This window comes from Parasteatoda tepidariorum, chromosome 8 (genome assembly GCF_043381705.1).
Source record: "Parasteatoda tepidariorum isolate YZ-2023 chromosome 8, CAS_Ptep_4.0, whole genome shotgun sequence".
Lineage (NCBI taxonomy): Eukaryota > Metazoa > Arthropoda > Arachnida > Araneae > Theridiidae > Parasteatoda > Parasteatoda tepidariorum.
The window spans coordinates 25775982-25800624 of record NC_092211.1 but is presented as its reverse complement, the minus strand read 5'-3'; the positions used below and the strand labels follow the sequence as shown (position 1 = coordinate 25800624).

At 26.4% G+C, this 24643-nt stretch overlaps 1 protein-coding gene across 2 annotated transcripts in view; it reads left to right on the top strand.

The window, feature by feature from the left end:
- The window catches only part of LOC107442780 (zinc finger FYVE-type containing 26 spastizin), a 67224-nt gene that overhangs the window by 21527 nt on the left and 21054 nt on the right, over positions 1–24643 (top strand). For both annotated transcript variants that reach the window (XM_043046278.2, XM_016056420.3), the window contains 14 exons: positions 1716–1870; positions 3928–4013; positions 4748–4845; positions 6031–6123; positions 6651–6837; positions 10944–11719; positions 13543–13737; positions 15436–15504; positions 16106–16273; positions 18224–18319; positions 19353–19506; positions 20772–20929; positions 22493–22617; positions 24375–24439. In XM_043046278.2, coding sequence (XP_042902212.1) covers positions 1716–1870; positions 3928–4013; positions 4748–4845; positions 6031–6123; positions 6651–6837; positions 10944–11719; positions 13543–13737; positions 15436–15504; positions 16106–16273; positions 18224–18319; positions 19353–19506; positions 20772–20929; positions 22493–22617; positions 24375–24439 — 2425 coding nt within the window. The remainder of the gene's footprint in view (positions 1–1715; positions 1871–3927; positions 4014–4747; positions 4846–6030; positions 6124–6650; positions 6838–10943; positions 11720–13542; positions 13738–15435; positions 15505–16105; positions 16274–18223; positions 18320–19352; positions 19507–20771; positions 20930–22492; positions 22618–24374; positions 24440–24643) is intronic.

Below are 24643 nucleotides of genomic sequence, written 5' to 3'. Positions count from 1 at the left end.
AATAATCTGTGTAGTGTACAATATGCATTCAAAAAGTAATTTATAGTATATTCTGCTGAGGCAGAGAGTAGTTGTTTTACCTGGAATTGGTAATCTGTAAGTTCCTCTAACATACTTCAGTCTAACTTTTTTTTTCTTCTTTTGAATTAATATTTTTCCCTCTATGATGTAATCACCTCAATTTCACTATTGCAGTTCATCACTGCAATAGTGAAATTGAGGTGCCTTCGCAAAAACGACTATTTCCTATAGCAGGGTTACTTCCCATACAAGAAAAGGAGGTTTTTGAGAATTTTCAGTTTTTCTGGTAAGCTGTATGGCTCTACTTTTAAACATACATCGTATGAATTTATAATTTATATATCCGATATAGATCATTTTTTCAAGTTTTAAAAAAAGCGAGCAATATTTTTTTGTGTAGCGTTTTGTTAAACAGATATATTTCTATAAATACTTTTTAAGTATGGAATGTTTTATACTTTTTTATAATCATTATTTTATCTATACCATATACATATATCTTTATAGATATATGCATATAATGATTATATGCATATCTCAACTAATCTTTAAAAAAAAGCAGGCAATATTTTTTTTATGTAGCTATTTGTTTGACAGGTATATTTCTATTAATACATTTTAAATATTTAATGTTTTGTACTTTATAGGTTGTGTGCGTATATATTTAGTTTTCAATTCTGTGTATGTGCAACTTTCAATATGTATGTGTATTATGCAGGTTTTGGGATTCTTAATTTTTTTCATGGTTTTCTTTAATGCTTATTTTCATTAAAAAAAAATTCTATAATTTAAACTGAAATTTGTAAGACAATAAAATTTTAAAAGGTGCATTTAAAAAAAAAAAAAGATTTATTTAAGAAATAATTTTTAAGTTATTAAAAATTTAGCCAGTTGAGAATAATTCTAACAAAGTAAATGTTTGTAATAGTAATCAGAATTAAACCTATAGACACAGATAATTTTACCAGTGTGTAATTATTATTTAAACAGTGAATTCATTTTTTTTCTTTCAAAATGGAATAAAAATTCAGTGCTCTTAAGGGAGGGCAGCTTATTTTTACGAAAATAGCAAAGAGGACACATTTGTAGGGATCAAAGAGCAAGCAGAGCAGTCTGTCTTCTAATAACGCTTGGGGAGAACACTGCGAGATATATCTTCTTGTGATAACTATATGTTTATTGTAATTAATTTTGAACTTATCTATTTTCTGTTGGATTCAATTAAATTTGTTCATTTGTTAGAAAAATGATTATAGAAATCATATGGATACCTCCTAAGATTATCAAGTGATGCTGAGTGTTGCTCTTGAACAATAAGTCTTTTCTTTTTCATCTTTATTTGAATTTAAATTTACGTTTTTTTTTTGGGGGTTAATATTTTCAGCACTTAAAAATTCTTATTGACTTATTTTTGTTGTTTTTTTAACAAAATTTTTTAATTGATAATATTTTGCCATCATAACTATATGCATTTATTTTTCAAAGGATAAAAATCAACTAAAAAAATTCTGTTTATTTTTAACTGTACTTTCTCCACCATTTAATGTATATTATTTTTAATTATTATTTTTTAACTAATTGATATACTATAATGGCATGAAAGATGAAATGTATTTTAATTTAATGATGCTTGGTTTAAGTACTTTTGTTTGCAGAAATTTTTTTTCTTTAATGTCAAAGTTTTGTTATTTCAGGAAAAAGAAAATGATAATTTAATGGATTATTCAAGATCAAATTTTCAAAATACTATAAAAAACTCATATTTGCAGTTGCTCTCTCCAAATTTATTAGAACGTTTGACAACACAGAAAGTGTTGGGTTACTCTATTGGGCAACTAGGACCAGTGAGGTAAATGCTAGTTTTGTATTATTTCTTACAATTTTCTGCAGACTGAAGTCTGGCAATTGTCTAATTGTGCTGTGTATTGAGATAACATTTTATATGTCTATATTTGTATCAAGAATTATTTATAAGTCATTATTAATCATATGCTTATTAAACAAATTTCAAAACTACTGAAAACTTAAGTTTTACTACCTGCTGCATATGATTTTAAAATTTAATTTGCACTCAATTTTCTTTGATTTGCTTTGAAAATAACTGTTCCATTAACCTCACATCAATAACTATTTAAAATATCCATTTTTTTTTATAAAAAAAATTTTGCGTTTGTAGAATTTTTTGTAATGCTACTCTATTTATTTCTATTCTGACCAGTGCAATATCCCTGCTGATTCCATATTATCTTAGTGTATAAAATATATTTTAGAAATTTATAATAATAATACAAAAGTATATTTCATTACATATATTTTTTGATGGAAAAGAAACATTTGCATGCATATAAAATTACCGTAAGTTTCTATAAACCTCAGCTTTACTCTTATTTAGAAAAAAAATGTGGATTAAAATAAAATTAGTTTTGGGTATTGTAGTTGAAATTAAGTATAGGAAAAGCTAAAACTAATTCAATCAATCTTTTAAATTCACTTAAAATTTCTGAATTCTCTTTAATAAAAGTAAATATATTTACTATTAAAGCTTATGACTGAGCCACGTTTAAGGAAGTTTGGAAGATGATCCCACTAAAATCTTAACATTCAAAAACTTTAAGGATCTTCTACTAGAGGAAGACCATCAACTGACATCAGAAAGACCAGAAGACTTTAAAAATTAGAGAGGTATTGTTGCAGATAGAAAACACTAGAAAAAGCATGTGGTACAAACGGCTGAGAAGGAGAGTAATATGTCTAAGTCAACCTTCATCTATCAAAAAATACGCCAAGATAGAATCAAGTTATTGTGTCTTCTATACTAATGAATTGGAATTGTATTATTGTAGTGGCAGTTATGCTACATTACTCCCCCACCAGAATTTTGTCTGGGGTAGAATTCCATGAACCAATACCACTAGTTGATACATTACTGTTTTGGGAGAAGCCAAGAGATCTGCATTAAGATTACCTGACTTTGAGTGCTGATTGTGAGAGCTATATTAAGTTCACAGTCGTGGGTGCTCCTGTGTTGCCAATAGCAGTCGAGCGTGCACAAGCTTCAGTGGTGTGTGATCAAGTCTGAGTCGCAACTGTGCAAGGAGGGCAATGTCGCAATCACAAATAGCTAGTCAACTGTTCAATATAGATCATCCATTGAAGTAGACATGTTCAAATGGAAGCAGATTTATTTTAGAGGTCGGCGAGTTCTTATTGCATGCGAATCACCAATGTGGGGGGGGGGTAATGTCGACAATGTCAATAGGAATTGAGTTAACTGAGATGAGATAGAATCGATATAGCATGTCTTACATACTAGTGAATTGGAATTGTATTTTAGTAATGGTAGTTACACTGCACAGCCAAGGCTTTCAAAAAGCTGCTATGTGTGTGAAAAAGAAGATTAAATCATGTCACGTTTTATTTTATGTGGCCTTTCTACAAACAAACAAAAAAATGAGTTTCTTTTAGGGTCATTTACATTTCTTTAGTAATGTCCTCTGTAATCAAATCTCAAGTAGGTGGGACATAAATTGAAACATTAATCAGAATTTTAATGCTTTTAAATTTTAATAATAATTACAAAAATTTTAGCATTTATGATCATTAATATTATTAAAAGAATTGGTTTATATGTATGGTTAATTTATTTCTCTTATGTCCTGGTATATTGAATGTTTAATCAAAATTATTTAATGTGAAAATCCACTATGTAAAAATCCTGATTGTCCACATTTTTCTTAGTTGTACATATTAAACGTTATTCCTTCATCTGCATTGCTGTAGTAAATAAGTGTCACTGGATTGTTGATTTTTGATTTTTAAAATTTTGTAATATTTACTTGTTAATTTTAGCTTTTTAAAATGTTATAATATTTACTTGTTAATTATTTTAATTTATCTTTTTTTAAGCCTATTTGATATGCGATATCAATTACTTCATGCTCAATTGCCCAACCCAAAGCATCTGGAAAATCCACCATTTTATCATTTATTAGGTATCTTATTTTTATTCAAAAAACTTATACATATTTTCATTGCTGATTTGAAATAATTGTTATACTTTATATAATTTCCTTTCATGACCTTACATTTTTTTCCAGTTTATAAATAATAACTTATAATAAAAGGGAGTCAATTTTTTCATGCATAATAAAAATATCTAGTTAAAGTCATTAATGAAAAAATTCTATATATAAATCATAATTACAATTTCATATTAAGATGAATGAATTTTTATTAATATGAATATTTTCTTTTATTCTTATGAAACTTTATACTAATTTTATTTATTTATTTTTTGATCAAATGTTTCTGTCATTCGTCTACTTTAAAAAAATTTCTTTAATTTTCTATTTAATTTTGTTATATATTTTAACCTCCAAAAAGTAATTTTTTACTCTTCAAATTACATGTTTAAAAACTATTGTATGTTTTATTTAATTTTCTGATATTTTCCAGCTTTACCCATTTGTTACAATCTAAGAATTTATTAATTGAAAATACATCCATTAAATCAACAAAGGGTTAGATTATAGAAGCTTTTTTTGAACTGTCAACTAGCATTGTTTTTCTTAACTAGCATTTTTAAAAGGATGTTAAAAATAAAATGCTTGTCTACTGTACTTTAAGAATTTCTATAATAATAAGTTTATTTCATTAGACTTATATTTTTATATATGATGTATTTTTTTAATTTTTTTTTTTAAATTTCAATTGATATTTTTCCTAGGTGACCCTAAGCCTGAGTGGGAGAAATATATACCTCCTTTAGAAACAAGACTAATCTTTGTTCTCATAGATGGCTTAATGTATTCTCCAAAATTGAAAGTAATATTCTATTTTCTACTTTACTATTTTTGTTTCAGGCTAATTTTATCAACTTAATTTTTCTCAATTTTCTTCTTAAATAACAAAGGAATAACATAGCTTTTAGGTTGCATTTAGAGCTCACGGGTTCTAACTTGTTACAATTTTTTTTTAATTACAACAAACCATCAGACATGTTTGTTGTTGAGACTATAAATTAAAAGAAAATTTATAGCTTACAAAATTTTTAACTAAAATATTTCGATGAAGCGAATTTTTATGATTAAACCACAGTATACTCTCAAAGTTGAAGGGTCTCTAAAAAATTTCAAGATAAAAAGTTCAGAACGAAATATGTTCTAAAAAGCAGAAGAATATATTTTAAAATATTGCTCTAAAAATCAGAGTCATGAAACAGAGAAATAACTATTTATATATATGTAAGTTATGATAATTGACTATAAGTCTAAATACAAAAAACCTGGTTTTCAAGATATCGAGAGTATATTGTATATTTAAAATTAAAAATAATTATGTATCCATTTCTGTATATTTTTTCCTTCTTTTTTTTAATTTTCAGCAGTTGAACTGAAGCATGCAAATTTTACTTATATTTCATGAAAGTTGACTAGATAATTATAAGAAAAAGGAAAATTCATGGAATAGAAACCAGTAAAATATTTTTAAATTCCACTTTTTTTATTATTTCTTTAGTATTTATATGTTCTTTGTACAGTAGGGAACTGATTATCCGGAATGATCGGGACCATCGCTATTCCGGATAACTGATTTTTCCGGTTTTTTGAATCACTACAAAAAGCCATTTTTTTTATTGTTAAACCCAACTAAAAAAAAAAGTTGGAAAATAATCTTAAAAAGAAGAAAAAAACGATGAAGTAATATACTAATGATTATTTCCAAAATGATGGTAAGGTAAAAATCTTTCAAAAAAGAAAGAAAAATCCTAAAATCTTATGAGGAAAAAAAAAATTTTTTTTTCTTTAAATGGCGGGAAAATTCATCGAATTTCTTTCCGGTTTTTTGGTTTTCTGATTTCCAGATAATGGGTTCTGTACTGTATTATATTTTTAATAAGTCAAACAAACTCTGTTTTTAAAATATAGTTTATGTTATGTATAGTGTGTAATACAAATTGTTTTTAAAATGTAATACTTTATTTTAAGTGGTTGTTTTACTTGATGCTAGGCTCTTCATAGTGAAATAATTGATGAAGAACTGGAGGAAGCAATGAAAGATTACTTTGATTACTCTATAAAAGTTGATTTGCAAAAAGAAATTGTAAGTTAAACTTTTCAATAAAGCTATACAACCTCGCTAAATATTGTTCAGCTAAAGTGGTTTACTTTATTTAAATTTAAAAGAAAGGGAAAATATTCTCATTGATTTTTTTTTTATTAAACTTAACAAAAAAATTTTGTTTAACCTAGATTGCTTATAGCTTATTAAACTAACTTTTTTTTATTTGTGGTAATTTTTTATTTGTGGTAAATTTGTTACTTTTACTGTTTAATATTTTGTTTTTAATTTTCATTACTTAAAATTCCTATTTATAATATAAAAAAATAAAAGTTTTAATCATCTTGTTATAATATTCTACATATATTTTATGAGTTATATTATTTTCCGATTTAGAATCTCTGTATTAATAAGTTTTAACTATTTGTATTGCAGTTTTTGTAATGAAGCATTTACTATGAATATTATTTTTATAGTTATTATTTTTTCTTTATCATTGCTATTTTTATAGTTATTTTTGCTGTGAAAACTATTTTTAAGAACCATTGTTTTTTTGTTTTTTTTTTCAGGTTTCACTACCTAAATTAATAGAATGGTATTCTTCCGACTTTTCTAAAGATGATGAGAAAGATATAGAAAAAGCACCTTATGAAAGTCTTATCAAATTGATTTCTAGTCATTCTAGTCCACAACTTGCAGATTCATTTAAGACTTTATTTTCTAATGAATCTATTCACAACCACAGTGAAAATGCTGGTAAATATGCATATATTATTTGTTTAGATACAAAGTATCAAAAAAATTTATAAAACTAGGGTTTTAAGTCAAATTAATTTAAATGTTAATACATAGTTCGAAGATTACTTGAAAAATCTTGAAAGTCCTTGAATTTTGATGGAAAAAATCAGGGTCCTGAAAAGTCCTTGAATTCTGTGATAGGGTCCTTGAAAAGTTTTTGATCTTCTGGGAGTAATTTTCAAAATGATAATAATATCTTACTCAAGATCATGGGAAAAATACGAAACTTCAAGCGAAATTATAGAAATTTTAATCCTTCGCCATCTTTTCACTGTTTTCTTTACTAAAGAATAGTTCCAGGTTAGCTTAGTGGGAGTCTGATTAAAATTTAGAAAAAGACTCTTATCCTGATTTACCCCTTTCCTGAGATTGGATTACAAAGTTCAAGTAGGGTGTGGGAAGAGCAATAGTGAAAAGGAAACATTGAACAAAAACATACCTAATATTAGCCATTTTTAACCAGGTACAGCATGCATGAATTTTTAAAACATGTATGGCTTTTGAATTTTTTTTTTATTTGCTAACGTGTAATGTTTTATTTCAATTAGAAGTTTTATTTTGAAGTTTTATTTCGATTGAAGAGAATAGAAGGGACTAACTGAAATTCCGATATTTTTTTCTTTGTCAATACCAGAAGTCTGGTAAATTCTGATAGCGATTTTCAAAAAGCTCCATTTAGTAAATTCTTCAAAGAGAAATGTAATACATAATTTTTCCATCCTACGTTTTTCTCGCCTGATTATTGTTCACCTTAATGTTAAGAAAGTCGGAATCTCTGGCAAATAATTTTCGTTTTTGTACATAGTTTTAGTTTGCACTTGATATGCAGTGTAAATATACTCATTGTGTTAACTTTATTATTATGACAGATAAATATTTTTAACATCCTTAATACTAGATAATTAATTTTTTTAATATGGATCAATAATTTTTTTATCTTTATGCTCAGATTTTTACATTTAGTTTTTATGGCTAATCGATGAAATTTAGTTCTTCAGATTCCATGAATTATGAATCAAACATCATGATTCACATGAATGAGATTTATAAATTGCGTGCCAACGATCTCATTTATAAAAGTGAAAGTAATCAGGATTGGCCTTAAAATGCTTTCTGAAGAATACAAAATGATACTTATTTAAGTGTTTTCTAAATCATGCATCGCAATTCTCATTTAAGTGATTTACGAATCATACATTGGATTCATGTTAGAAGGATTTAAAATTCATGCATCACAAGTAGCATAAAAGGGATTTAAGAATTACCGCTCACAATTCTCATCAAAGTGGTTTATCTATCACACATAGCTATTCTAATTTAAATTCCTTATTGAATCACATTTTTTTTAAATATTTTGTGGGAACCCTGTAATATTAATTTAGAGCTACATTTGTTACCTTTTGGTAACGATCAGATAGATATGTGTCAGATATACACCCATAGTGATGATCTAAAGACAGCACTAACACATGTTAACTCTACACTATCACATTTTCAGTCAAAGAAATAGGTGGTAGTAATAAATAAACCATTGATTGTGGCAATGTGGTCAGCACAGAGCACAAACCACCTTTACTCCTCAAACAAACTTGGCCCTTCCATTCGAAGCTTGGTGGGCTTCAAACCTGGGATCGATCCCCAGTTCTACACAATGACAGCGGTTCAGTGCCTTAACTACTGAGACATTGTATCTTCAATAGTATTAGTAATTAGTCATTATCAGCACCATGCTCTCCGACCATTCATTGGCTTTTCTAACTCTAAAACTCTCAAGGTCATTACATTAAAGTAGATTCTGAATCACTGATAGATAATAGGAGTAAGTTCCAAGCCATGAAAGACACTATACTTCATATACGAATTATGTTTATGCAAAAGTAAAATTAAATAAAGAAAAAAAATTTAAACAGGAATAAAATTAAAAAAATTCTTTTTAAAAAATAAGTTTTATTGTTGATTACTTTAATTGTGATCTTTTTTTATAACTTTTTCTTCCATTTTTTGTGCATATTAAAGAAAGTATTTTCCTTGTTAGATTCCTGAAATATCAAACTATGTTCCTGAAATATCATTAATAATAGTTGCATCTGTATGAGAAGGCAATGCTGATTAATGTATTACTTTATTTAAGCATCCCTTTCTTTGTCATTTTCAATTTTAAGATCTTCATAAGTTTCTTTTGCATTTCTAATAGCAGAAATATCTTCTTTACAGTTCAATAAGTCCTTTGAAGGAACTTCTTTCTCATTCCATATTAACCAAACTCGTTTACTCACAGAAAATTGTCTCAATGATGTATAAAAGCTTTTTTAAAAAATTGCATTCAAAAATTTAGCTTCTGAACAGAGATTACTGTCCTCTTAAAAGAGAGATTTTAGCTATGGAGAAGCCGGTGCACCACAACATATTGTGGTTTAAATGAAGACAGTCATTAAGAAGGGTGCTATCAATATTAAGACTAAACTGTATTTATATTCACTCATATTATTTAATGTTAAACAATAAAGCTTTTTAACATCTTTAATATTAATCTGAATCAAAAATAAAGAAATATGCTAAATTTTTATATAAGAAAATAATAAGTGTCATTTAATTTTGAATCTTATTTTGATTTATTGGCCATAGATTTCATCAAGAATATTAAATAGAAATTTAATTAAGAAAAGTTTTTCTTTTGGGGGAAAAGCAAAATTTTCTTATAGCATATTAATTTTATGAATATAAAATTAAGCTGTTTCTACGTGTACGATGTTTTTTTTTTTTTTTTTTCATTTGTTGATAAGTTTTTGATTGTAAATCTAATGTCATTTTTTGCTTTGACCTGCAATTTTTTTCCTTTTTTTTCCCTCAAACTAATTTTGTTAATCTGGATTTTAGATATATACTATATATGATGTTATGTTCAGTTTATATCTTAATATTTCAGTTAAAGAAACATATAACTTTTTGTTAAGAATATACGTGGCTTTTTTTTAAATTTTCTTGGTTAATTCTTAAGATAAAAAAATATTTGGTATGCACTCACTGTATTTGTTTTTAAAAAAACACGAAACAAACTTGTGTGTGCAAATCTTTTATCTATTCATCTGTACAGCACAGATTATGAGACCCCACTAGCTGATATGACATCTTAAATGCTCTCAATGCTTCTCCCTCACTGAAATTTCTTTCACTTTCTTATCAATTTAAAGACTGCATTTAATACAGCTGGGGTAAAAAAAAGATGACAGAAATAAAAATTTTGAGGCGTTCATATAAATAAAACATTTATTCAGACGCTTTATGGATTATTAATTGTGAATATATCAACTCCATAGGTCCTCATGCCTTACAGGCAAACGTTGCGTTCTGTGAATCGTGGGAGATTTACTTTCATCGAGGTATTAACCACGTTTCTTATCAAGTGATAGGTAGGTGTTACCAGGTGTAAACCTAATAATTGAAACTGACTGAGGACTAAAATCTGCTACTTGGTATCATATAACTAACTTGAATATCTTTGTTAATAGGAAAATTATATTAATTTATCTGTAGCTGCAACTAGAATTATGTATTTATATCAAACTTTTTAATATATTCTTTTTGTATGGAAAAAAAAATTTAAGTTTAAATAAGCATCCTTGTAGAGAGCTATTGTAGATTATTTAGTTATTTCTATATCATTGAAAATATTCTAAAAATAATTTACAGTGTTAAACTTTGTTATTAGGGTAAACTTCCCGTTAATGGACAACTCTCATAAACGGACAATTTTTCAATTCAATGTGTGTCCTCTTAAGAGAGGTTTCCCTGTATATGATTTCAATCCGAAATGTCACTTATTGTGTTTGAGTTACATTGTTTTAAAACATTGCTAAAAGAAGCCAACATTATGAGCATAGGTATTATTATTATTATTGCACACACTTTAAATAAGGCTTTGAAAATATACATTTCTGCAATATTCATTTACTCATATTCATTTCTGCTCTTGAAATAAAAATCAGTTGCATAATGAAGATAATAATTTGTATAATCATGTACTTTTCTTCTTCATTACAATTTATTTTTATTTTTCATCATAGATGTCTCAGGAAGAAAACAACTACCATTTTCTTTAATATTCAAAGAACCTCTCCTCTCTATTGGTATCAAGCTCCAATATTCCACTGACCACTTATTTCCATCTGCAGAAATCACTCAAAAAGCTACTCTAATTCAAGAAACCCAACCATTTGTGCTAAACTATTTAAAAGAAAAATGTCCTCTCTTGAATGATTTATATGAAATATTCAGAGGAGAGTATTCTCCTCAAATAAATTCCAAAGAAAATTTCTGTCTTGAATCATGCGCTCAGAATCTTTTTGTGTTTCAAGAATCCTTCATGAAAACACCCGTGACTTACCTACTGACATTCTATCTCAACATGCTCATGACTGGCAAGGAAAACCAGTCATGGTTTTCAAATGCTCTCAGCCCAGCTCCTGATAGGGAATATTTCAGTCAACAAATAAGAACTTGCTTTAACAATGATGAGTGGCATAGAGCCTTGCTTTATGTTGATCTGTATTTGGAACACTTTGACAAGGATTGGAGTTATATGCTTTTGAGAAAGATAATTCTGGAACACATTGCCTGTGATGATTTGTCTTATGATGTGACTGATCCTTGCCATTATGCATTGGCAATTAATGATCCTGTTTATAGAGCACTGACTGTGTTGCAAAATGTTTATAAGTGGTCTGATAGCTGCACCATTCAAGCATTGAAATATTGTTTATCTGACTCTGACATTGTGCATCATTCAGATATACAAGGGTCCTTGAAAGTTAAGCTGAAAGAAGTACAGTTGTATAAAAAAGTTAGTAATTTTTATATTTCCTTTCATTTATTTTAGCACAGATACATTTATTTTAAAAAAAAAAAAGAAGTTCTGCCAAAGGTTTTAGCACAGTAGTAAAATTTAAGGAAAAAGCCATGTTTTTCAAAATTGTCTTAAAATTTTTCAATAGTCCATTATCCAAAGCACTTTTTTTTCCAGTTAGATTTTGCAAAAATTTCATTTTAAGTATAAAAATAGTATAAACTTTTTTAAGAAATAAAAACAACTAACTTATTAAACTATTATCAAATGCTTATCCTTGTCTTTAAATTTTATTTGATGAGAAACAATATACTTGTAAATAGTTTGTTTCAACCTTTTTATCTGGAATTTTCGAAAATAAGATATTATAATGCAGTTTCAGCAACAGTAACAAAAAAATGATAAACGAATAAGAAAATAGCAAAATCATCCGTGAAAATAGTTTAGTTTTATATCTTTAAGATTTATTATTTTAAAGAAAAATAAATAGCTGCTTATATAATAATTATTCGAATTGTAAACTTAATTTAAGTTCAAAATTTTGTAGAATTTTAGTTTTTGCCTTACATCTAATTTACTAATGTTTTATAATTTAAGAAAATCTAAAAAAAGTTATCTTTCAATTAAACTAAATTTTGAAACTAATATCAGTAAAATATATAATTAGATATTTTTTTTTAATGGAATGAATACATTTGGATATGTGAACTATTTTTTTAATTACATGTTATGTACACTTTAATGTACTTTTGGAGAGTTTTAAACAGTTTCAGACACTAAACTGTTTGTAACAATTGTATCATTTTCCCTCAAACCCAACCCTATTCGAAACATTTTCATTTCTTAACTTAAACAAGATATGCACTTATAGTTTTGATCTTTATCTAATTTTATGAGCACATCTAATGTCTTATCTTAATTTGCATTTTTCTGAAAATAACAAAACTAATTTTTCCATCATAGGCAAAGAATGTATAAGAAAAATATTCTCTCAAATTTTCCATTTTGTAAAATCGCCAGTAGGTTAAAATATTTTTTTGTAATGTAAAATAAACTTAAAACATCGTGAAATATGAAGATAATTTATATTAAAATCTCTAAATTGTCCTTAAAGAAAATATTAAAGCTCTATATAAATCATAAAGATATTATAATCATTAATTAACTGTGCAAAGATTATGTGATTACTTAGAAATGTGCCAAAGTATGTAAGACTTAATTGAGCTATTTGGCAGCAATGACAAATAAGGTGCTGTGGGATACCTAATAATATTTGTAACTTNTAAAGTAAAAATATTTGATTTATATAAAAAGATTTTTGTTATTAAAGGTATTATTAGTAATTTATTCTAAAAGGAAATAATAGAATGGTTATATATTCATATACTAAACTCTTGCAAAGGCCAATTGGTTCATCCTCAAAAAAATGGGCTTCTCTTGAAATTCGATGTTAATAATGACTGTTTAATATGGCATTTTTACTCGAAGTTGATAAAGAAAAGTTTAAAAAGTGTTCATTGTTCTAAATCAGCTTTGAATTTGAAGTAAATTTTATGAATTAGAAAAAAATATTTTGAATTTAAAATTTCAATTTATATTATTGTGTTGTGTACAAGTGTAAATGTGTAAAAAAAAAATGACTCTACCATTGCATACACTATTTTTGTTTTTGTACACCATTTTTATTTAAATCATAGTTTCATGTTTTTATTTTAACTTAGTTGTATATTTTTTCTATATATATAATAATAATTATTATTAACTATGTTAAAGTAAACTTGTATTCATATAGTTTATTGTCCTTATTTATGTTTATACAGATTTTTGATGCATCAGAAATGTTTGGAGATTCAGAAGTAAAGGATTGTGTTTATGTTTTTAATAATTGGCAAGAAGTGGCCGATTGCTCCTTTTGGGATCAATCAAGAATTTTAGAGTTTATTAAATCGTGTGGAAAATATGAACTCTCAGTGCAGTGGACAGAGTTACACGTCATCAATAAAGAACAAAAGCTGGTAAGTTAAAATTAAGTTAAAGTGAATTTGTCTTGTACTTTATACTACATGTTATTTATCAACAATTCAATGGAAATGTGTCAACAATTCAATGATTATTAATTTAGTCTCATGCTGTGTAATATAAATATTATTTAAATTGTGACTTTGCAGTCAAGCTGTTTAAATGTTTACTAATAGAGATGTTGAATTTTTACCCTTCACGAAGGTTAAATATGGTAACATGTTGCCAACTATTACGATTTATCCTCAATCATTGCAATTTCGTAGCCCAGCTTTGCTTATAATTAAATACTAACAATTAAGTTTTTTAAGAATTTTCTTAGTAATCTCTTTAAAATTAAAATAGTTTTTTTTTCTTTTATAACCAAAAGTTATAAAATTTTGTAGGTTGCAGCTAATCTATGTTTATTTTTTCCTACTCCTTAAACAATACTAAAAGCAAATAATATTAAAATGAATGTTTAAACAAGAAATTTTAAAAAAAGTTTCATCTTTCCCCTTTCCGACAGGCTGTTTTTGGGGCTCTTCAGAAAGAGGATGCTAGCAGGCGTTTCAAAAGAATGTTTGTGATTGTTTTATTTACTTTTTCTTTTCCAAGTTTGGGTTTTCATTTTATAAATTTTTTTTTCTATTTATACATGGATAAATATTACAGAAAAATTTTTAAAATTGCTAACAGAAGTTATTAAAAAATTTTAAAAGTGAAAACCACACAAATAATTTGTGGATGAAATTCATTGTCTTGTGTATTTCTGGGGGTTACAGATTTTCAAATGAGAAGAATTGTTACAAATATATGACGATTCAAGAAAAATATGAAAATCCAATGACAAAGCTATAGCTTTTATTAAGGAAAAATTTATCACCCCCTTTTTTTTTAAAATTGTAATACTTTTCTTAAAAAGAAAAAAGATTATCAAATTGAAGATTGAAAAATGGGACTAATTATAAGGTTCATTAAAACTGCTGCAATTAATGATTTTACCTTCTCTTCGAGTTATAGCTTTATTTCTTGTTTTACATATCAATACTGCATCTAAAAGTTGCAAAGAAAAAAAAATTTAACCGATTTTTGGACAGCTTTAAGAACTGAAACTTTATATTCTCTCCAATTCTATAAATAGGCAAAACTAAATAAACTCAAATCTGAAATATTGTGAGTAAAAACTTTTTAGCAGTTCAAACAAAAGATGCTTAAAAAGTAATTAGGAATTGACCTAATTTAGCCAAAACATTGATTTCATTTGATTGATTTAATTTTATGATATATAAAATTTAAGTGATGTACATTTTTTTAATTTGGTACCTTAGCCTAAGATCCTTTTTTTAATTTAATAGTAAATTCATGCATAATTTTATAAATATTATATTTCTATTTAAAATTAAGTAATATGTATACATTAAAATTTTGGTAATTTGAATTTCATAAACGCTAACTTTAGATTTTTTTGTAATTGTACTTCTGATATCTAGTTTGGATAATTGGTACTCTCACCAACTTTTTGTCCTCTTTTTGCTTAGAAAACTTGATATGACCTGACCATAGCTGGTCCTTTGGCTTTAGGAGACTGTAAATCTTGTGGATTATTATCAAAAACTGGTTTTATTTTAATGACAAATTTAATTTTCGATATATAAAATTTGATGGATTGGCTGTTGAAAAAATTTGATATTCTGTGCTTTTTTATTCCTTAGCTGGCTTTTTCTATGAACATAATTTGGTTTTTAACTCAAACACCACCACAAAAGCAAGAAGCATTTGAGGTAAGTATTGATCATTGTTTAACACCGTAATGTAAGTTGATTATAACTTAAATTATTTCCATCTGTAACTTTCATGGCATTTGCCTGTAACAGGCTATAGTGCTTTAGATGATAAAGGAGCTTATATTATAAATTATTTTAATGAACTAATATAGAAAATATATATTAAAATTAGTAAGGTACTGTAAAGTTTGACACTTTTTTTTTGCCTTGAATTAATATATAGTATATAGTAGTTTTATTATAATTATTTATTTATTGAAACTTCATCATGTATTGATATCATCACATTTTTCCTTAAATACAACAGGAAGTTAATCATCTAGGATCATTCTGATTCTTTATAACATTATCATTGTCATTTATTATTTCACTACTTTAATCAAAACAAATATAGTTTTCAGATATTTTGAATAAAAATCGACATTTATTCAGTTTAAATGTTAATTGATATTTTTTCAGTTAAATTTTTATTTTTTTAAATGACATACTACATTGAATTTTTACTTTCTGTCTTTCAAAGCTATTATTTGTATTGGTACTTGTAATGACCTGTAAAAAATTATATTTTATAACTCTTAATAATTTATCTGTTTTATAGATAATAAACTTGTTAGAAGATGCACATGATTGTGTAGTTCTGTGTGATAAAGTTTTATCTGAACTTCCTACAATTGAAGCTAAATTGTGTATCGTACAGTATTTAGTGGATAACAATCTTGCCCCTGAAAAGAAGTACTACTATTTTAATTTGTACTTAGGCCTAAAAGTAAGTTCATATCATTTATTACAGCATTAATATAAGACATAATAGTTATTATTACTATATCAATCTTCTAATATATAACAAAGCATTTCTTCTTTATTGGCCTTACTGCCCTGGGAGAGCCTTAGCCTGCAGCAAAATATTTCTCCAGGCATCTTTGTCCCTGACCAGTTGGAGATCTTTAAAGTTTTTAAATCATTCAAGATATCATCCTTCCATCTTTTCTTTGATTTGCTTCTTGGCTTATTGCACATGATCTTCCAATGCAAAATCTTTACCTCTCGGTTGTCAGGTGATCTCTCAATGTGACTAAGCCATGAAAGCCTCTGTGCTTTGATGATTTTTACAATGTTTCTATGCTTGATAAGAGCTTCCAGTTCGCCATTAGTTCTTATTCTCCAATAATTATTAGTTAGCTGTATTTGGCCATAAATTTTTTAACATATTTTTTTTCTAAAATTAGCAAATTGTTTATATTTTTTTGTTTCAAAAACTGTTTTAATAAAATGTTTTAATAACTGTTTTAATAATGATTTTCACAATGTTTCTATGCTTGATAAGAGCTTCCAGTTCACCATTAGTTCTTATTCTCCAATAATTATTAGTTAGCTGTATTGGGCCATAAATTTTTTAACATATTTTTTTTCTAAAATTAGTAAATTGTTTATATTTTTTTGTATCAAAGTTCAAGTTTGCAGCCAAGCAAAGCCTTTCAAAATCTGTTTTAATAAAGTTTGTCCTTTATTTAAGGAAAGGTTTTAATTTTGCCCTCTGTCATATTTTTTCATAAAAATAGTGAAAATTTGGAAATTTTAAACAAAGTTGAGAAAAAGAGCATACTTTTTTTTCTTTCTCAAGAATACTTGGATTTGTACTTCAGTACTACCTTATGGCACCCTGTATAAAAGGAAAGCTATAATAAAATATTCCATAATGAAACAAAATAAATTGTTCTGTTTTTAATAAAGTTTTTATAAGACTTGAATTGAATGTAGTTTATGATATATTTATTTAATAAAATGTGTATATTAAATAAATTCTGAGTATGATTTATTAAAAACATTGTGTTCATCATCAAGAGGTTAAATACTTGGCTTTCTATGATTTTTTTTAAAATTAATTATATAAAATATAGCTTAATTGTTCTGATAATCTTTTGGTTGAATTGTATCTCTAAGCATTATATTATGACACTATTTTTTTTCTCACAGTATTGAAAAACTTTTTTAACAAAATTTTTCGCTAAAATGAATGCAAAAAGAAAGAGAAAAAATAGATATTTACAAACAAGCAATATATTTTAAAAAAATAATAATGGCTTCAAAGTTGCTTCAGAAGGTTAAAAAAAAAACAATAAATAATTGCATAATATTAAGTAAATATCACAATAAGAATAAAATTTAATATTCCCCAATTTATTTAGTCATACTCTCTTTGCCTCTTTTTGCTCCAGTAAATGTTATGTTTATGAAATAAAATCTACAGCAATGGAATGTTGAAACCGAATATGCAATATGCTTGTAAAGATAAGGATTGTTATGAAATAGAAAATGTATGTAACTCATCTTTTGTAATAGTATAAAATACGGAGAGAGAGTAATTCAGTTTAGTGTTATAGTGAATGTAAATCAATTAACAAATTTTAAACTTGGCATTTCTATTTTCTTTTCCTAAATTGTTTATTTTATATTTGTACCCTAAAAATAAAATGCTATTCTTGTGAAAATTTTAAAAATTTTCTTGATTATTTTCTCAGATCGATCATTCATTGTGATTTTCAGATATTGCACATCGAATTTGACCTGGCTCTCACCATTGTTGTTTACATATCAAACTTGTATTCAATTCAATATTTTTTTAATTCTTTTATTTGATTTCATTATTTCAATTTTTATTTTTAATGATTTTATAAGATTTTGCAAATTGTGTTGTTTAATAACTTATATTATTTAGATGCTATCTGTTCTGAAAGGATCTACTCAAGAATTGTACATAGAACTCATCAGTCATCCATATCTTCTTTTGGAGCAAATGCTTATGAATGTTGAGGTGACATGTTTTTATTTATTTTAAACGCAAAAATATACTAGTAGAATTAACTTTTTAATTCTTTAAGATACTCTAAAATATAGAATAAAAAGTTGTAAAATTATAAATAACTCTTGAGTTGTTAAAATATATTTAACTTTGCAAATAAGAGATTATAAAATTATTATTTAACTCTTTGTTTATATCAATTATTACTTTTATTTATTTGTTTTGTTTCATACTTCAACCATGTTTTTAAAAATTATGCTATTCACTTTTTTAATGAGACTAAAAAAAAATTTTATAGTTTGTTTATCGAAAGAACTTCCCTCGCCACAAAGTCTGAAGCTGTCTGCAGCTATGAAAACAAGAAATAGCGCATTTCAAAGAGGAGGACTTCTCTCTCCCCTGATCCCCTTTTTTTCACCGACCCAGCCCAAAATCTGTTTGAAATATTGACCTAATATTCCTACTTGAAATAGTTAAACCTCATAACCATAATCACTGCTAGTGTTCCAGACGAATGGTGAGGGGAGTCCTTTTCATAGACAGGCATTACTTTTATTTTATGTTATACAAATTGTATCTACTCTTTATGAATACTTTAAAATTTGATTTGTTCTCATCAACCAAATGGTTTTTTTTTTTCAATCCCAAACTTTAATGTCTTTTCGATGTCTGCCACCCTTAAACCTATATCTCTCTCGCTCTCACGAAATCAGACAATGATTTTGTGCTGTAATTGTCAAGTTCCATGAGCCAAATTTTTTTTTAAAAAAATTACTGTTTTGCATTGTTTTTCCATTAAGTAATGTAAAGTTCTGTTGCTCAGCATGAACATTTTTTAAAATTGATTTAGTTACTTTTTTTTTTTAAGTTTATGTTCAAAGTTACTTTATAAAAATTATTTAAATCAGATTTTCTTTTTAAAAAGTTAAAGAAAAGCTTAAAAAGTCTTTATAATACTTGTATTAAACTAATTAGCACGCCAATATGCCACAGTCATTTCATATTGCACAGAGTAATTTATGAAGTTTTTTTCCTCCCTCCTAAGCTGAGAGATGCTGAAGATGCCTTAAATGCTATCCGTGGAGAGTTAAAAAATCCAAATGAAGTTGTTCCTGTGATGAGTTTATCTTCTGTGAATCAACTTGTTGAAGATTACGCTTCTAAAGCCCTTGAAGTTCATTTCTTAGATGCATTACTTGGTAAATTATAATTGTTTTATTGTTAAAGTCTGCAAAAAATTCTGGAGAAAAATATTATTTATTCATTTTAGTGTGTTGATAAAATATGGTTCATATTTATCATTGTTCAGATTACCTTATTTATTTATTAAGCTGCAGAAATAAAGTACTGATTTTATTTTTAATAAATTTTTAATAGTATTCTGGTGGTTATTTATCAATCTAAATTTTTAGTTGCAGATAATGCTTATATCTTGCTTAATGTGTTTGCAATATCACGGAAATTGTTATTAAACATGGTTCCTTATAATTCTCCCCAGAATTTTGACGGCTGTAGTAAGAAGCTGCATTACAAAAGGCTATAGTAAAAAGAGCAAAAGCAAACATCGCACTAAATATTGAAACAAATAGAGTTTAATTTATAGGTATTCTCTGTATGAACCCAATCAACAATGCTATACTTCAGATCTTACCAGACTTCATTTAACATAAGATTATGGATTTGACAGCACATGTTATTTTTATTGTGGGGCTATGTAAAAGATCTTTTTCCTGCTTTTTTTGCTGAGAGATTTACCAGAACTGAATAAAAGAATCATATGTACTATAAATACTTTTAGTACCATTTGAATAAAGCCTAGCAGAAACTGAACTGCTGCTATCTGGGCAAAGGAATGTGTGTAACGATAGAATCGTGTTTCTTTAGTGCAAGTTTTTTTAATGTATTCCTGTCTAGCTTTCTGAAACCATGGCGAGAATTATGAATAACCTTGAATTTATTGATGTGGTAACATTTAATTTGCTTAATGGATGATACATAAGCCTTGTATATTCAGACTTTCTTCAAAAAATGACCTTATTTTTGTGAAATAACCAGATCTTAAATGGAAAAAAAGAAGTTTAAGAATTTTAAAAAAATTCACTTTGGATGGAATACTATACAAAAAGTAGATATAATTTACCTTGTCTAATTTTGCCACTTCACAATTCATTTGTATCTGATTACGCAAGATTCCTATAACCATTTTCTGTTAAATTCCTGTAAATCATTTCCTATTTTATGCCCTATGAAACATTGAAATTCAGTTATAGTATTTAAAATTCCAATCACTAAATCAAAAGATATTGAGTGTTCTTATTTTTTATTTCGCTTACTGTACAGTTCCTTTCTTACCTTCCTTCTATACCATAACATTATTTTTTAAAAAAAGCATAACTTTATGTGATCTGCTATGGAATGGCCAGTACTTTCCTGCACATTATTTATATTTTTTTCATAACTGCAGACATCTCATCATCAAGTACTCTGGTCCTGAGTACTGAAGATGCATTGGTTACTGATGAACCTTTTGTAATGCCACTTCGAGTGCCAACGAAAGAGGAGTGGGTGCCTGATGCCAAAATTCTAAGATGCCAAGTCTGTCGGGAGGAGCACTTTAATATGGTACTTTTCAAAGCTTTAATTATAACTACTTTTTTAATCATTATGATTTAAAACAGGGTAGGTAGAGTTTTTAAAAAGTGCTTAAAGGTGCTTATTTTTTATTTTCGTTTTTTAAAAGCCCTGAAAGGTGCTTTTTTTGTTGGGTGTTTTTAAAAAGTGCTTAATTTTCCCTTTTTCAAAAAGAGATTTTTCCTTTACCATGTTGATTTTTGCTACTAATTATGCAAAAAGACACAGTTCACATTGTTCTATTGAACGTTTTCACAGTTAATTCAACCCCAATCTATTTCGGCGTATTGCCAGTTCATAGCGTATGAAAACTCCATTTGTTTTACATGATTCAAAACTTCATGATTTTTGACACAATTGTCAAAAACAATGCCAAAAGTTTTTTTGTTTTTTTTTATAGTTAAAACAAGATAAAACCGTCAATTGTCAAAAACTTTCCAACCCTGCCTAATTGTGATATTTTTTAAAGTGGTTGAAAATATTTTTTGAGTGCTTAAAAGGAGCTTATATTTTGTTGAATAATTTGGCTATGCACCCTGTAAAACTATATTTGTGTTTAAACTATATTAAGTGTATATCTCATAGAAAATATGTGCATAATTGTTATTACCTATAATGTTCTTTTCTTAAAATGGTCTACATTGAAAAATAGAACAAGTGTATAGTGAAAAGAAAGAAATAAGAGTTACACTATTGGTTATTAACGCTCACCCAACTGAATGTTAATTTAAATTTTGACACTGAAGCTTGGTGAAATATCCGTTCTTCAAATTTTGAGTACAGCAGGACTAAACTTTGTTGCAATTCGATTGTCCTTTTTCAAATATCTGTAGAACTATTGATCTGATTCTTTCAATGAATGCAAATTAAATTACTTATTTGAATGTTAAAAAGTACCATTTGCTATCTTTTTTTAAATTTCTTATTCTAATTATACTTATAATTAGTGTGTCTTTATTTCACTCAAACAGAAAAGTCGCGAATTGCAGTGGAGTAGATTAAAATTTGCACATTAATAGTTAATCAATGCTTTAGCAAGTTGTCTTATGCTTTCTCTGTTGTAAATTTACGTGAAACAATTGAGGAACTTATTGATAATTAACTCTGATTTGTATTTAATTATTAGTTTAAGTGTTGTATTATAATTTTTTAATGAATTTATCTGTTTTTAATTCGCATTTCATCAAAATGTCAACTACATTACTTGTCGATAGTACCAAATCATTGAACAAAATAAAAATATTGAAAACAAATTAGTTGCCACCACAATACCTGGAAGAAATTATATCCAAACCTAACCAAGCTTTTTTCTATCAAATGCAAATCTTTAAAAAAAAAATTGAGGAAATTTTATAGATTAAAGATCTATGTAATATTTGCACATAATATATTTTATGTAATTTCATATAATATTTGAACATGATATACATTATGTAATTGAATATAATATTTGCACTTCAATAAAAGCATTCATATTTAGCAAAATTAATACCATAGCTATTAGGCTTTAAAAATTACAATGTTTTCTTTGCTGAAATAAACTAACATTTTTAGTTCTCTCGCCGTCATCATTGCCGCCGCTGTGGGCGTGTAGTGTGTGCCAATTGTTCTCAGCATGCATTGATTGTAGAAGGTTATGGAAATGTCAAAGTTCGAGTTTGTGATGATTGTTATAACTTGTAAGTATTTTTATTTAAAAATAATATTATTTTATTTAAAAATAATATATTATTATTATCACAAATTTACTAGGAATGTAACAAATATTCGGTATTTCCCCTTATCGAATATTCAATTGGCTGAATAATTTTTTATTTTATATAATATTACTTTAAATATGAAATTGTAAATTATATTCTCAAAGTATTATGTTAAAATTTCATTTATATGAAACTTCATTTAAAATGTATTTGTTTTCAAAAGTTTAAGCAAGACTATAGTAATTTTATTTTGTTTTTAATGTTTTCACATATTTTTTTTTTTAAATTTTTACCAAGACACATGAACAAACTAGTGAAATTTTTAGTGAATAGTCTTTTCAGTTATTACTTACTCTTAATCACTAATTACTCTTGCTGTAGCTAACGTGCTTGATTTCTTTATTTGACTTTTGAAAACGAACTCTAAGAGCTTGTGTTATAAACTACTAAATATTTATTTTGTAGATTTCTAAGTGTTGTTAGCTTATTGTTGTTAGCTTATTCCTAAGTTCTTTGAAAACTAAATACATTTTGTAACTGCTTTCTTGGTAATGTGAACTCTAAAAGTTTATAATGCTACATATTTAAATCTTTTTTTTTCAGTTACTTTTTATGCATATACATATTTATATGTTTAATTTCACTTATGTTTTAAGATCAGATTTAGTTAATCAGGGTAAACCAATGAAAACTAATTTTATTGATACCGTTTATTTTTCCCACAAAGGATACTTGCATACACTTACACTTATTTTTTATTAGAATTAAATTCTTAATTCTAATAAAAAATAAATAGTTTATTTTTTATTTGACAACAACTTCCTAATTACAGTTTACCCATTTTCTGTCATGATTATTTTAAATATTAAGAAAAATTTTAAATATTGAATTAAATTCAATTTTTCCTTAAAAAAATATTTTATTTTGTCAATTATTAGCTGACTCAGAAAGTTTTGTATAGGTGTGCTGCTACAAACTTAAAATCTACAAATAATTTGTAAATTCTCCCTTTTCTTATAGAAAATTTAATCACAAATAACTTTGAAATTGAAGGTATACTAAAATAAATATGTCAAGACTTGTAAATTATATTGAAAAAATAGCATGTTTTTTATCCGAAGTGTAAGAAAAATACTTAACTTTTAGAAAGAACAAACATTTTACTTGATTCATATAGTCAAATGGCAATTTCTTTGAGTATAGAGCTTTTTGTTTTGTGGCTCTATACTCAAACATATCATTATGTTTCTCATTATAAACATAACAAAAACATATCATTATGTTTCTTTCAAATTTATCAACTGTAAAATCAAAATAATAATTAACTAATGCATTCATTAGCTAAAACACATTATGTAGACACATTAAAAATATTTTATGTAAACTAGTTTCAATATAAATTTTTATATTTTTCCTAATTATTTTTGGATAAAAACGAAATCGGCTTTGAAATCATTTTACTTAAAGTGTTAAATTTTAATTAGCCTCTTCTAACCTGATGATGAGCCTACTGGAAGTTATTTGACTTATACTGATTTATTGAACTTTTAATCTGGTGGTTAGTTTGAAATAAATTTTATAATTATTAACTGTACCCTGATATTTTTCAATAAAACTGTTTAAGCATGTAACATACTTTATTTTTTATATATATTATTCTTTTAATGTAATTGGTTTTGCTTCTTCTTTCTTTGTTAATGTTTGCTCTGCATTTTGTTTCTATTTTTTTTATTTAGAATGACTGGTAGCCTTTCATTGACAACTGCCTCCTTTGAAAAACGTTATCGAAAGTTATCAACAAGTAATTAATTTATTTACTCTCTTTTCAATATGTCAAAAAATGTATTTTCTCTAAATGAAATTTATTCAAATTAGGATCTTTATATCTTTTATTAGAATTACCTAAAAACTGAAATTAATGCTAAGAAAACTCTCAGTTTAAGTTGTTAAAGAAAAATCATTTCTCTTAATTTTGAAAAACATTTCAGTCAATAATGGAGTAAGA